The sequence below is a fragment of the Phascolarctos cinereus genome, unplaced genomic scaffold (genome assembly GCF_003287225.1).
Source record: "Phascolarctos cinereus isolate Bilbo 61053 unplaced genomic scaffold, phaCin_HiC Scaffold_4;HRSCAF=312, whole genome shotgun sequence".
NCBI classification, from domain to species: Eukaryota; Metazoa; Chordata; class Mammalia; order Diprotodontia; family Phascolarctidae; genus Phascolarctos; species Phascolarctos cinereus.
The window spans coordinates 87,351,948-87,365,349 of NW_027555847.1; the positions used below are offsets into that span (position 1 = coordinate 87,351,948).

A 13,402-nucleotide genomic window follows, 5' to 3' on the forward strand; every position below is an offset into this window, starting at 1 on the left:
CCCTTGGTCCAGGCTCGTGATCAGAGGCAAATGTGTTTTGAGTTTGAACAGTGTGGGCTAAGGAAGAGAGACTGTGTGGACTTGGATGCAACCTCTCCAGGGCTGAGGAGGTGTGGGAGAGAGGCAGAAAGGTGCCCAGGGTCAACTTAATCCGAAAATCCTAGAACAGGGAGGATGTGGCCTTTCATGGTCTTCTTGCCTTCGATCCTATGTGCCAGCACCCCAGGTGAGCCCCTTTCCCTTAATTCCTCAGGTGTGGGGCAAGGGGAGGAAGGGAGGTCCATGATTCAAATACTATTGCCCTCTTCTCCCTCAGGTACCTCATTTTCTGCCCCTGCCTCTGTCCCTGCCTGTTGCTGTCCCTTTCCCTTTTCTGTTCCTGCCTGCAGCAAATCATATGCACAGGCTTGCATGCATATACAAAATACTGCCTCTCCTCTACGGTCCCCATCAGCAAATTGGCTCCCCTCTTATCCATCCCCATGGGACCAGCCCAGTACCATCATTGGCCCCAGGATGGGGTGACTTTCATAAGTCCACCTAAGCTAACAAACACACCCACCCACCCACACACAAATACACACACACACACACACACACACACACACACACACACTCAGAGTTACAGATACAGCTTAACTAGGAAAACCTTAGGAAATTTTGGGAACTTTTATAAGCACCACAGACTTTACTGGGTTCTGGCCACAAAAGGTACCAAGGAGGGGGTTACAGGAAACAGGGAGGTAGGACACCACTCTACCTCACATTTGGTGGCTTCCTGTTCCTAATTCTTGATACCTACGAGCTAAGGTCAGTGGTTTCTTCATCCTGGGTGTCTAGAGTGGTGGCAAAACTTTATAGCAAACAGTTGTATGTTTTTGCTAACTCGCCCTATTACCCACCCACAAAAAAACTCCAAATCAACAAAAACTCCAAGAGTCACATTAGTGCTAGAAGAGACCTTATAGAGTCTAACTCAATTTCTTCTGTTTGTAAAAGGCCTTGCTTTCCTTCTTTGTAACATGAGAGACTTGGTCTAGATGACATCTAAGTTTCCTTCCAGTTTGAAACCTATGACCCTGTGAGCCGTAGCTTTGCATTAGAGGAAACAGAGGTTCTAGAGAAGGGAAGTGACTGCCTCATTACTCTTACTCAAATCAAGTCTGAGCTGAAGTGGAGCTCAGCTCTCAGAGATTTATAGATCATCAAAAGATGCAAGGGACCTTAGAAACCACCCTGGTCAACCCTCCCATTTTATAGTGGTGGAAAAGAGGAAACCAGAATTAGTGTCAGAACAGGGATGAGCAACCAGTTCTCCAGCCATTAAGTTTTTGTTTTTGTTTTGGCCTCTTGTGGGAGCAGAGGGGCCTGGGGACTCTTGACCTTGCAAACCACGAGGCTCTGTTCTCCTGGCTCAGGACAAGCAGCTAAACAGGAAGTGAAACTTTGGTCATCCCATGCAAATGTTGGCTCCAAGTTAATCCTCTACAGACCACTATAACCCCAGTTCTGCTCTGTTTAAGTAGCTTAGCAGGGCAAACCTTTGAGGGAAAGAAAAACCTGGGGCTGGAAGAGGCAGAGGTATTTCCAGGAAAGCTTAGCCCTCCAGCTAAGGGCTCAGCTAGTTCTCTCCCGGGCCTTGCTGAGCTAGAAGCAGAGGCCCCATGGTCTTGCTTGTGATATAGATGGTGCTGAGAACTCCTAGGTGTCAGGAAGCATTTCCTCACCCTCAGCAGCCCTACAGGGGCTCCCACTCTATCATCACAGCCTGCCATACTTTCAGCCTGGTTCTCCTGTCCCCTTGGCTCCAGGACTTGGAACCATTTGATAAGCCTGGGAGGGCACACACGGCAGGACAAGAAATTGCCCAGGATCAGAGGAGTGTATCCTTTAGCAAGAAGGGAGGCACTGCTTCATTTCCCCTGCTTTGGCCCTCAGATTGAAGGGTCTTTCCCCTGAAGTCCAGTCATGGAAGGAAAGGGAGGAAGGGAAGTGGGGCCCTTCCCAGCATGATGCTGGTCCCAGAGGCTGGCCCTTTTTCCTGGGCATCATGACAATCTGACTAGAGGCCTCAGAAGAGCTAATACATCTATCAGTCAGTCAAATAACATTTATTAAGCATCTACTATGTAACCAGGCACCGGTTAAGCCCTGGGAGTTCAAAGAAAGTCAAAAGACACGTTCTTCTCTCAAGAAACTTATAGTCTAATGCAAGTCAGCCCTGATGACATGTTTGATGGTTTCTTGGGCTGAGGTCTGGGCAGAGCCCAAGTTCTGACAGGTTCAGACTCTGTCCTAGGAGCCCCACAGGACAATCAGACTGCTCCCTCCCTCCCTCCCTCCTTCCCTCTCACCGCCCTGCCCCTGGCCTCACCTGTCCATAGCCATACTCCTCACCCCAGGAGCAGGTCCTCTGCCTGGCCCCCACTCCTTTAGAGGGGTTCCAAGTCAGTTAGTCTTTTAACTTCTCCCCCTTGGGGATATTGTCCTGCTCTTTGGTGATTCCCCAATCCTGAGACAAAGTTTTAGTCACCCTGCCTTGCGTGGCTTTTCATGCAAATTCAGTCACACATTCAAACACACATACATACAGACATTCCTGTGAACATAGGCATACATTGTAGACCAACAATGCCTGCCTGGCCTTGGTTGACCATCACTTTCTGTGGCCTCCAGGAACAAGGTCCCCACTCAATGACTTTCAGTCCTTGACTGCCACAGAGCTGCGCCACCCGTCCTACCAACCAGAAGATCAGAAGAAATTGATGGACGTGGAAGAATGCGCCCAGCTCTGTAACCAGCTCCTGCACTGCCGGTGAGAAGGGATGGAAAGAGGAAGGGTGTAGGGAAGGGGCTAGAAGGGCCCCTGCCCTTCTCCTCAGGTCCCCGTGCCCCTCCAGAGAAGATCTTCTGCTCCTTGCTCCCAGATGCCCTCCTTGCCCCACTCTAGCTCTGAAATGAATCTGGCCCTGGACCTAAGGTCTTACTGGGGTCTAGCTTACTGGGGTGCTTCCTTCTCTCCTGAACTGATCCAGGAGACCTTTTGCCTTTGACCTCAGGGCTTTCTCCTTTACTAATTTCTAAGCTCCCCAGCTCACCTTACCCCCAAACCAGGTTTTCAACCCCAAGGGTCATAAGATCATAGATTTAGAACTAGAAGGAACTTTAAAGACTACTGACTCCCTTCATTTTACAGATAAGGAAACTGAGGCCCATAAAGGTTAAGTGATTGCCCAGGGTCATATAGCTGGCTCTGTCTGACTCTAGTTCTCTATCTACTACTCCAAACTGCCTTTCCCTGTTGATCCCTGAGACTATGAGGTTCCTTGGACTCAGGTGGCAGCTACCCTTGCTTTTGAATTATTTTTCCTTTTTTTCAGGCAATTGAGCTTAAGTGACTTGCCCAAGGTCACACAGCTAGTGAGTGTTAAGTGTTTGGTCTGAGGCCCGACTTGAACTCAGGTCCTCCTGACTTCAGGGCCACTAAGCCACCTAGCTGCCCCCTATTTTTCCTTTTCTCTTGCCCCTGCTGCCATACTTGAACATCCAAGTCTGGCTTCTGCTCCCTCCTTCCTTTCTATCCTATGTCCATCTATTCCACACCACTGGGGTGGGGCTTTCTAGGATTTACTTACAAGGCCAGAGAGAATATATACATTCAGAAACCATACACCAGGGGAAAGTCATCCCAAATGACTGTGGAAGAAAATGACCCAATCATGGACTGGGTGTTAATAATAGCCATAATAATTCCCATTCCTGTACCACTCTAAGGAACACACAGCACTTTACTCATAGCACCCCAAGGTAGGTACTGCATGTATTATTCCCATTTTACAGATAAACAAATTCAAATGGAAGGGGTTAGTGACTTACCCAGGATAACACAGCCAGTAAGGGTCTGAGGCTGGATTTGGATTCAAGTCTTCCTACCTCCAGGCCCAGTACACTATCCACTGGTCCACCTAACTACCTAGAGGTTAAATGATACTGGGTGATAGAGATACTAAGTGTTTGTGTCAGGATTCAAATTCATGTCTTCTTGACTCCCAGGCCAGCACTTTATCCCCTGGGCCACCTAGTTGCCTACTTATCCAAGTTTATTAGCTAATAAAATTTTACCACCCAAATGTCATTTGATACAACCAATTCACTCCCAAAGTTCACAAGAGAGAAATGCTTTTGATACTAGCTCTCATCCTATAGCTAAAGACATTTCAGACTGCTCTGAGTTCAACCCCCTGAGTACTCCAAAGAAATTCAGCCTCACATTTTAAAAGTCCCCTTCCCAGAGCTTCTATCTCCTCCTCTCACTCAACCCACATACATAACCCATTGCCATACTAGCCATACTCCTCACCGTAGCCATATCTCTAGAATTAGAGATAGAACCATAAAAACCAAAAGAAATAACTTTCAACAGAGAAAATGAAAGAAGAAAGGCCCTAGATTCAGACACTAGTCTAACAAGGTATGAGAAAAACTTAAAGAGACATCCCCCTTCTCCAGGACCCAGTATTAGGATCCAGGGACTTAGTATGGGGTTGTTCCTTTTTCTCTCCCCTGGAGGATTTTTTGCCCTCTGGCTGGACTGGAACTAGAAGCTCTAGGAATCTGTCCCCAGGTCCATGTATCAGGGGAGGGTGAGAATGCCTCATTGCTGACTTGTGGCCATACCCCCCAGTGCTTTCCACCACATCCCAAGGAGCCAGGGATGCCAGCTGTTGTCCTGGACCCAAAACTCTGCCCAGGCCCATCTCCAAAAGAATGTGCAGTATGACCTTTATCAGAAGAAAGGTAAGTCCAACTTGGGAACAGGGCTGGAGGAAGGCATTGGCAGCTTGGAAGTAGGGGAGATAAAGCCAGAACCCTGGACCCTCTCTTTCAGACTACCCAACTTCCTAGAAATCAGGGAGAAATAATAAAGCCCATCAGAGGGCACTGGTCTTGGGGTCAGTTGCTGGGAATAGGGTTCAACTAGACAGAAGAAAATTAGGTACTATTAGTGGACAATAATTCCTCCCATTTATTCTTTACCTCTGGATACCTTTGGGTGTCCCATTCCATACTTCTTTCCCCAGAGAGCTGTGTTACATATCTTTGCAACTCACTACAACCTCAGGGCTTTTCATTGAATTTATAAAGCTGTTTCTTAAGGAGCTGTCCTTGGTTCTGGGTACACAAAAATGTCTTTAAATGGCATTGTCCTTACATTCTAAGAGTTTACAGCCTAATAGGGTTGGTGGACAGAAGAGAACCCGACCTAAGAGGTATTGTATTACAGTGAGAAGAGCACTGGATTTGGAGTAAGGGGACCTGGGTTCAAATCCCACCTTGGTCACTTACTATACATGTACCTTGGACAAGTCACTCTCATGTCCTCATTTGTAAAATGAGACAGTTTCCTCATTTACAAAATGAGAGAGTTGGACTAAATGGTCTTTGAGGCCCCTCCCTGATCTATAGACATGACACGGTATTCGAAAATAGCCATAATACACAGGAGATTGAACTAAAGGCAAAGAAGAGAAGAGACATCACTTTGGTGGGAGGAAGGGATGGGGAAGAATGTTAAGGAAGGCTTCATAGAGGAGCTAGCCACTCACATAGGCCTTGAAGGAAGGATGAGACTTGAGCAGAAAGGTGCTGGGGTAAGGGAGGAGAGGAAGCTCATTCCCGGCAAAGAGGGCAGTGTGAGTACTGCCTAGGTGTGGGATGGGAGAGAATAAGATGAGAATGATGGGGTAGCACTACGAGTGGTTCATTTAACTTAAGGGAGTAAAAGGGAACAGTATGGCCAGGCTGAGCAGATAGTTTGGAGGGTGTCCTTGCCAAAATCAAGAATTTAGACTCTGTTAGGCAATGAGGAACAGTGCCCTGAAGGTCATTCAGCTGTGATACAGCCAGACGGGTGCAAACCAAAGATGATTTGGAAGCCTATGGGGGGAGGGGGTCGTGTCAGGCGTAGAAGGAGGGCAGGGAATGGATTAGGCAGTTATTCCAATCAAGGGCACTCAATTTTGTTGAAGTGTAGGGTGGACCTAGCCTTGTTGGGGCCAGACCTCTGAGAGTATTTGGTCCTGGGGCAATGGGGTATCTTCCACAGATTATGTGCGGGACTGCATCGTGAACAATGGGATCAGTTACCGGGGCACTGTTGCGATTACTGCTGGAGGCATCGCCTGTCAACACTGGAACCACAAGTTCCCAACGGACCACAAGTTCGAGCTATTCTGGGCTTTGGGCTGGGAAAAGGGGAGAAGGAGGGGGTGAGGGCAAGAGGCTGCTATTTCCCTATTCCCCTAAAAGGCCAGACCCCAGGGCACAGAATTCAGGGGTAAAGCTATATATGCCCCTTCCCTTGAGAAAGGGCATCCATATACATTCTTGATTAGATAGAAAGGGCAAAGCCAGGACTGGGGTAGGGGAACAAAATGGACTTTGGAGAAGTTAAGAAATCTGGTAGGTACAAAAGAGTCCCCAGGAAGAGAATCCTTCCTACTCCTAAGTGTGATGCCACCATGCCTGGGCTGTGTCCATGCTGGCCTGGCTCCAGGGTCTCTACAAACCGCTTTCTCTTTCAGAGGATCCTGGGAGACATACTCATAGACACTATAAAAGCTACTTTCCCTAGAGCCCTGCTCCTTAATCTTTCCACCTTTGGCATGACTAGGCACAGAAGGGGGTGACTTGGTGCTCCCTAAGCTGTCCTTCCCATAGGGAATGGGTAATTGACCACAGAAGGTCAGGGATGGAAATGACCTCAGAGAACACTTAGTCCTGTACAGTAATTACCTTCCCAGCATCCCTAACAAGAGATCAACCAGCCTCCAATGATGGGGAGCTCACTACCTCCCAAGGTAGCCAAGCCAATTCAGCCTGCTTTTGACAGCTGATCATCAAGCAGTTTTTCCTTATGTTGAAGTCAAATCTGACTCCTTGAACCCTCCACTTCCTTCTTCTAGGAGGATCTTCGGGGCCTCTGGGGCCAAGCAGAACATGTTTAATCTTTTTTTCCCCATAATAGCTCTTCAAACACTTGAAGGCAGTGATCATGTTCCCCCTCTTCCCTCCTCAGGTATACTCCAAACCTCCAAAATGGCCTGGAGAAGAACTATTGCCGTAACCCTGACAGTGACCAGCAGGGCCCCTGGTGTTACACCACCAACCCCAAGATCCGCTTTCAGACGTGTGGCATCAAGACTTGTCAGGAGGGTGAGTCCCAGGTACTTTCCTTCCCCCTGCTCCCCCATGCCAGGCCAGGGCATCTGGCGGGGGGTTCCCACCAATGCTACTCCTTCCTCCCTTTCCTCCCCCAAGATGTAATGGATTCCCTGTTGCTTCCAGGCCAGGATGGAGGAGGGTGGCATCATTAAGGTAAAAGCAATGACTTTGGATACAGCCCCTCTTGACTTCCCCACAGCCCTGGAAAAACCTGGGGCATACCCTGAGAAAATAGATGTCACTGGAGACTCATAATCCCTCATGGACAAACAGTGTGGTACAGGGCAAAGGGCACTGGACTTGGAGTCAGAAGACCTGGGTTCAAATCGCATCTCACCATTTAGCAGCTGAGTGACCTTGAGTAGGTCATTTAGCTCATTGCCCTCCAACAGCTCTTTAAGATTCTAAATTATAGAGCAGGGGGAGGGGAGTTTGCTAACAAACTCACAGGCCCTGATGATCCAGGCCTGGCACTATCTGCCACTCAGAGTGGCTGATATGAAAACCCTATAGAAACATAGGGGCCATTCTAGTTATGTGATCCTGTCCCCACAGCTACCTGCTTCACCTGTAATGGAGAGGATTACCAAGGTTCTGTAGATTACACAGAGTCAGGCCTCGAATGTCAGCGCTGGGACCTCCAGTATCCTCACAGGCATCCCTACAAACCCACCAAGTATGATTCTGGGCTGGGAGGGGGCAGGGGGTACCACCTGGTACTTCTTGGGCAGTACAGGGGCAGGGAGCAGGGGGGACTGGTGCCCAGGGCTCCTAGGTGTGAATATGTGGAAGAACCTCTTGAGGCCAGGGGGAAGCTCAGGGTCATTGACTCCATTAGCAGGCTCCCCCTTTCTTTCTGTCCTTCCTCCTAATCTCTACTGGAAAATGAGGGAGGGTAGCAGGATTCAAGGGGCCCATTCACTCTCTGCTTTCCTTCCTTGGAGTTGGGGGTGGAGGTCCGGAGATGACCATTTCTCCCACCCCAGGTATCCAGATAAAAACTTGGATGACAATTACTGTCGAAACCCAGACAACTCAGAGCGGCCCTGGTGTTACACCACTGACCCACTGCAGGAGCGAGAATTCTGCAGCATCCCCAGATGCCGTGAGTGGGTGGTGTATATAAGGGGAGAATCCTCACTGTGGGGAAGGCCAGGCTATTGGGGGTCAGCCCCTACCTCACTCCACCTCCCCTGCAGAAGGATACAGTGTGTCTAGACTCTACCAGGCTCCTTAGAGCCGAGGGGTTAAAATAGTGGGTGGGACTTGGAACTTTAGCAGCATAGAGTCATAGGATTTAGAGTTGGAGGGTGGCTTAGAGCTCATCTAGGAGGAAACTGAGGCCCAAAGAGGGGAAAGAACTTGCCCAACACCACTCAGATAGTAAGTGGCAGGGAATAGGAATGGAGGTTTTCTGATCTAAATTCCACAACACTTTCAACTACACTTTGAATTGTCTGCTCTGCAAGGCTTCCCACCAGGCAGAGTTGGGGGGAGGGGGAAGACAGGTTATCTATCACTAAGGTAAGGCTGTACTTCTCCAGGGCCTATCCTCAGAAGGCCTGGCCCAGGTTAAGGGAACAGAAAGATTAGAGGCTAAGAGAACAGTTAGGAAGATATTGTGATTATTCAATGAGGGTCCACAGAAGCCTGTGACCTTTTGGGGATGGGGATCGGATCCAGGTCTCCTTGTGTCTGTTCAGCGTCAACACGGCATAGGCGGCCACCATCCAAACACACCACCCACAACTGCTTCAAGGGAAAGGGGGAAAGCTATCGAGGAACGGCCAACACTACAGCTACGGGGATCCCATGCCAGCGCTGGGATGCCCAGACACCTCACCAGCACCACTTCTTGCCTGAGAACTATGAATGCAAGTGAGTCCTGGAAAAGAAGGAAAGAGAAACAGAAAGAAAGAGACAGACAGAGACAAAGAGAAGGAGAGACAGAGAAAGACAGAGAGACACACAGAAGGTCAGAGAGATAGAGAGAGATGAGATAGAGACAGAAGAAGAGAGTGTGTGTTCACTCATGCCCACATATTGGGAACAGGAAGTGGTGAGCAGCCCAGACGCTGGGCTCTCCCTAACTTCAACAGGACCCTCAATGCTGTGTAGTAATCCTCCAATTTACTTTTTGTTACTCCCCACTCACTATATTCCATGCAGCATTTGTCCTAAATCTTTTCCTCAAGCCCCCAAATCTACTCCAACATGGCACCCCTTTGTAGATGACCTTCACTCCGTATTTACTGAGAAGGATAAGGCTCTCTGTCATGGCAACACAAGATTTAGAGCTGGTAAGGACCTTAGGGAGAACAAGTCCATCCCCATCATTTTATGGGTGAGGAAATTGAAGACCAGAGAGAGGGAGCAGGGGACTTGCCCCAATTACCTGGATAGTAAGTGGCCGTAAGCTTGCATCCAAACCCAGGCATTCCACCATGTCTATGGGAGTGCCCTCCTCACCTCTCCTCCACTCCTCTGTATCTCTCTAATTTCTCTATGAGCTGGATGACTTTCTGTCCCTCACAGTCCTCCTCCTTGCCTCTAGAGGTGTCCCTGATTCCATTCCTGCCCATCTCCTCTTGGGCCTTGCCTCATCCAGCATCCCCTCTTTCTCTCCTTCTCTGTTGGTTCCTGCTCTACTGCTTACAAATGTGCTCACACTTCCCCCCTTGTCCTAAAAACCCCTTTTGTACTCTCAAGCTATATCTTCCCCTTCACTGACTTCAGCCAAGCATTTATTGAGCGCCTGGGATGTGGAGAGAAGATGAAGAGGCAAAGAAGTCTTTCTGGATAAGATCATTCCCTGCTACCTGGGATGAACTTTGAGATCCCCTTCACTCTGCCCGCCCCAGTTGTAACTGGGGTGTGTAACTGGGACTTTGACTCGGGGTTCAAAAATTTAAGGGATGCTGGTAGCGCTTGTACTTTCTTCAGCAGGTAGGAACAAATGAATTTGGTATGTAGAGAGCAAGAATAATCAGGTAGGAAGTGACCAAATGGCCTACTTCCTTCCCTGCCCCAGCTCTGTGCTGCTCCCTCCCCTGGCAGTGGCCTCTCAGCAATCCCTCTTAGTATGTCCTGATTGTTTTCCTCTCCCCCTTCCCCTGTATAAGGGGTCCTGTATTCTGAGCTCTGAACTCTCCTTCTCTTTATCCCCTCTACAAGCACTATCTTAAAAAGGTGATCTGAAGATGCCTTTCATGACTTTTGCCCTAGGTTCAAGAATTACTAAATATTTACGGTTCCATTCTCAGGGACTTACGGGAAAACTTCTGTCGGAACCCAGATGGCTCCGAGGCTCCCTGGTGCTTCACTTCTCGGCCTGGCATGCGTATGGCCTTCTGTTTCCAAATCAAGCGCTGTTCTGATGACATCAAGGTAGAAGGTGAGGGTGGGGAGTGGGGGAGTGGGGAGCAGGATTCAGGCAGGGCTTGGGTCCAAAGTGTCCCTTTTCCTATCTCCCCCCTTAAACTCCTTCCATGATGGTCACTTGGAGGGCAGTGACCCTCTCTGTTTTGCCTTGGTTCCACAGACTGTTACTATGAAAATGGGGAACAGTACCGGGGCTCTGTTAGTAAGACCCGGAAGGGGATTGTCTGCCAACACTGGTCCCAGAACACTCCTCACAAGCCTCAGTGAGTATCGGGCTCCTGGGGCAGACAAAAGGAAGGGTATCATTCCTGGCTTCCTCCAAACTCCAGCCCCTAGCTCTTCAAACCTACCCTGCTTAACCTTGGTCCCTACTTTGGAGCCACTGTCTATTCTTTCCTTAACCCTACCCGTGGCCCCATTGGAGACTGAAGGGGTCAGAGATAGTGATGAAGGTCTCCCAGGTCAAGAGAGCTCTGGAGGCAAATTGGGGGTGGGCTGGGAGAATGATTTGGAACTTCTTGCATTTTAACCCTTTCTACCACCCCCATCTCAAGGTTCACACCTACCACTGATCCACAGCTGGAAGAGAATTTATGTCGGAACCCAGATGGAGATAGATATGGTCCTTGGTGCTACACTACTGACCCTGGAACCCCATTTGACTACTGTGCCCTCAAGCCCTGCAGTGAGTCCCCTGTACCCCATCCTGTCCTCAAACAGGCCATCCCACTTTATTAGTTTGCAAGGACCAGGATTTTTCCATGTGAATCAACAGCAGGCATTTTTACTGATCAGAGCTTTGTGCCCAAGAAATCTGGTTCCTGCCCTCACAAAGCTTATAATCTAGCAGGGAAAATAAGACTCTACCAGAGACAAGATAAGGTAGTAATAGGACCATAGGATTTAGATCTGGAAGACATCCTCTAAGGTAACATTTTTGTTTTATAAGTGAGTGAATTGAACTAGGATTCAATTTACTCCAGATCCTCTGATTAAATCTAGCCCTGTCCACTATTCCAAACTGCCTTTCAAGGGCTGAGTTCTCTCCCAAGGATAGATCATTTCAGAGGAGAGATCACTTCCAGAGGAAGAGATCACTGTGGCTGTTGGGGGATGGAGTGGGATGGGATGGGGGAAGGTTTTACTGCATGGACTGTAATCTTCCTCCTCAAACCAGGGGATTTGAGTTTCTCACTGCCTTTAGAGTAGAATTTGACCGAGCTATTGCCTTTGGGACCCAGCTTGCTACAGTGACTTTTCGTCTTACCTTTATTTTTTCAGATAATGACCCAAAGACATCCATCCTGGAGACCCCAGGTGACTCAGGGCCTGCCCACCTGCCTGCCTAGTGGGAGTTGTGAGGGCAAGAAGGCTCTCAATACCAAGGACAGGCAGAGGGGCCACCTTTGCTTTACCTCCTAAGAGGGGTCTTGGCCCCCCTACCCTGCAGATAGGCTCCATCCCTATCCCCTCCCAACTCCTCCTGCTTTTTATGGCACCAGACCCTGTCCCTTGTGTTCCCCATACCTGCCTCTTTCTTAGCTCCTTATCCCTCTTTGCCTCCTTAATTCTGAAGGCACACAGGACTCTCTTCCTCCCCTATTCCCAGCTCCCCATACCTTTTCTCTTTCCCTCCCTGCCCCCAGACCCAGTGCTCTTTGAGGAGTGTGGCAAGAGGGAGGAGCGGAGGTCAAGGCTGTTACGGGTCGTGGGGGGCCGGCCTGGCAACTCGCCCTGGACAGTCAGCTTGAGGAACCAGTGAGTCCACCCGAACATGCTGGAGTCTGTCATCATCTAGCACTGCTAGTAACTTTGGCACGTTTTCTGTAACTTACATATTGAGAGCTGCTTAGGGTACTAAGAGGCTAATTGACTTGCCCAGGGTCATATGTGTCAGAGGTGCGACTTTAACCCAGGCCTTTCTGTTTTTGAGTCAAGTCAGTAAGCATTTATTAAGTGCCTACTATGTGCCAGGCACTGTCTTTTCAGAAGTGATTTTTCATTATATCATACTGCCTTTGTGAAAAAGCAGAATGAGGTTTGACCTCAGTTATTCCAATGTATCTGACCCTTGTAGAAGGCCACAGACCCAAGTCCTTTGGGAGAACTCTTGGGGAAATAATCCAAGACATCATGTGTGGGAGGGGTGGGGGGGTTGCTCTGTCACCTCTATCACTGACCCCACCTTATTGTATCCAAGGCAAGGCCAGCACTTCTGTGGCGGGTCACTGGTGAAGGACCAGTGGGTGGTCTCAGCTCTCCAATGCTTCTCATCCTGGTAAGAGACCTTGTCAACTTTTCAAGGAATCACAAGGTAGTTTATATAGGGCCTGGCCCCAACTACCTTGTGCACCTTTAGCCCAACCCACCTGATTCATTTGTCCTCTTTCATGTGCCAAATGTTAAACTGATTCCAATTTTGACCTTCCTGGGTCTACTTGACCCATTTTCTAGGCTAACTGCCCAAGAGTTTTCTCCTGAACACGTTTTCACCCCTTTACAATGACCTATTTCTTGACTCTTTGTGTTTCTCACTCATCTCCCTCATCAGGCTTGGAAGCTCCCTAGGACAAGGGTGGGGGAAAAGGGATATGTCTGCTTTGGCTCCAGAGAACTCAGTGAGGACCACAATTCCTTTCCTCCAGTCATGGCCCCCTCACGGGCTATGAGGTCTGGCTAGGCACACTCTTTAAGGACCCTCAGCCCAGCGATCCTGGACTACAAAAGATTCCCCTGATGCAGATGGTGTGTGGTCCTCCGGGCTCCCAGCTCGTCATGATCAAACTAGAAAGGTACT

The 13,402-nt window shown here is 49.0% G+C and overlaps 2 protein-coding genes across 3 annotated transcripts in view; one reads left to right on the top strand and one right to left on the bottom strand.

The window, feature by feature from the left end:
* The window catches only part of RNF123 (ring finger protein 123), a 139,694-nt gene that overhangs the window by 122,656 nt on the left and 3,636 nt on the right, over nucleotides 1–13,402 (bottom strand). The gene's annotated exons all lie outside the window — the stretch shown is intronic.
* MST1 (macrophage stimulating 1) overlaps nucleotides 1–13,402 on the top strand; it is a 19,257-nt gene continuing 5,855 nt past the window's right edge. Inside the window, exons 1-15 of one of the 2 annotated variants that reach the window (XM_020998929.2) lie at nucleotides 1–226; nucleotides 2,677–2,815; nucleotides 4,685–4,797; nucleotides 6,107–6,221; nucleotides 7,079–7,215; nucleotides 7,780–7,900; nucleotides 8,211–8,329; nucleotides 8,928–9,102; nucleotides 10,488–10,618; nucleotides 10,766–10,868; nucleotides 11,160–11,290; nucleotides 11,887–11,922; nucleotides 12,252–12,363; nucleotides 12,806–12,883; nucleotides 13,251–13,397. In XM_020998929.2, the coding sequence (XP_020854588.1) occupies nucleotides 175–226; nucleotides 2,677–2,815; nucleotides 4,685–4,797; nucleotides 6,107–6,221; nucleotides 7,079–7,215; nucleotides 7,780–7,900; nucleotides 8,211–8,329; nucleotides 8,928–9,102; nucleotides 10,488–10,618; nucleotides 10,766–10,868; nucleotides 11,160–11,290; nucleotides 11,887–11,922; nucleotides 12,252–12,363; nucleotides 12,806–12,883; nucleotides 13,251–13,397 (1,709 nt within the window). In that variant the 5' untranslated portion in view covers nucleotides 1–174. The remainder of the gene's footprint in view (nucleotides 227–2,676; nucleotides 2,816–4,684; nucleotides 4,798–6,106; nucleotides 6,222–7,078; nucleotides 7,216–7,779; nucleotides 7,901–8,210; nucleotides 8,330–8,927; nucleotides 9,103–10,487; nucleotides 10,619–10,765; nucleotides 10,869–11,159; nucleotides 11,291–11,886; nucleotides 11,923–12,251; nucleotides 12,364–12,805; nucleotides 12,884–13,250; nucleotides 13,398–13,402) is intronic. The other variant, XM_020998928.2, reaches the window with a different exon arrangement.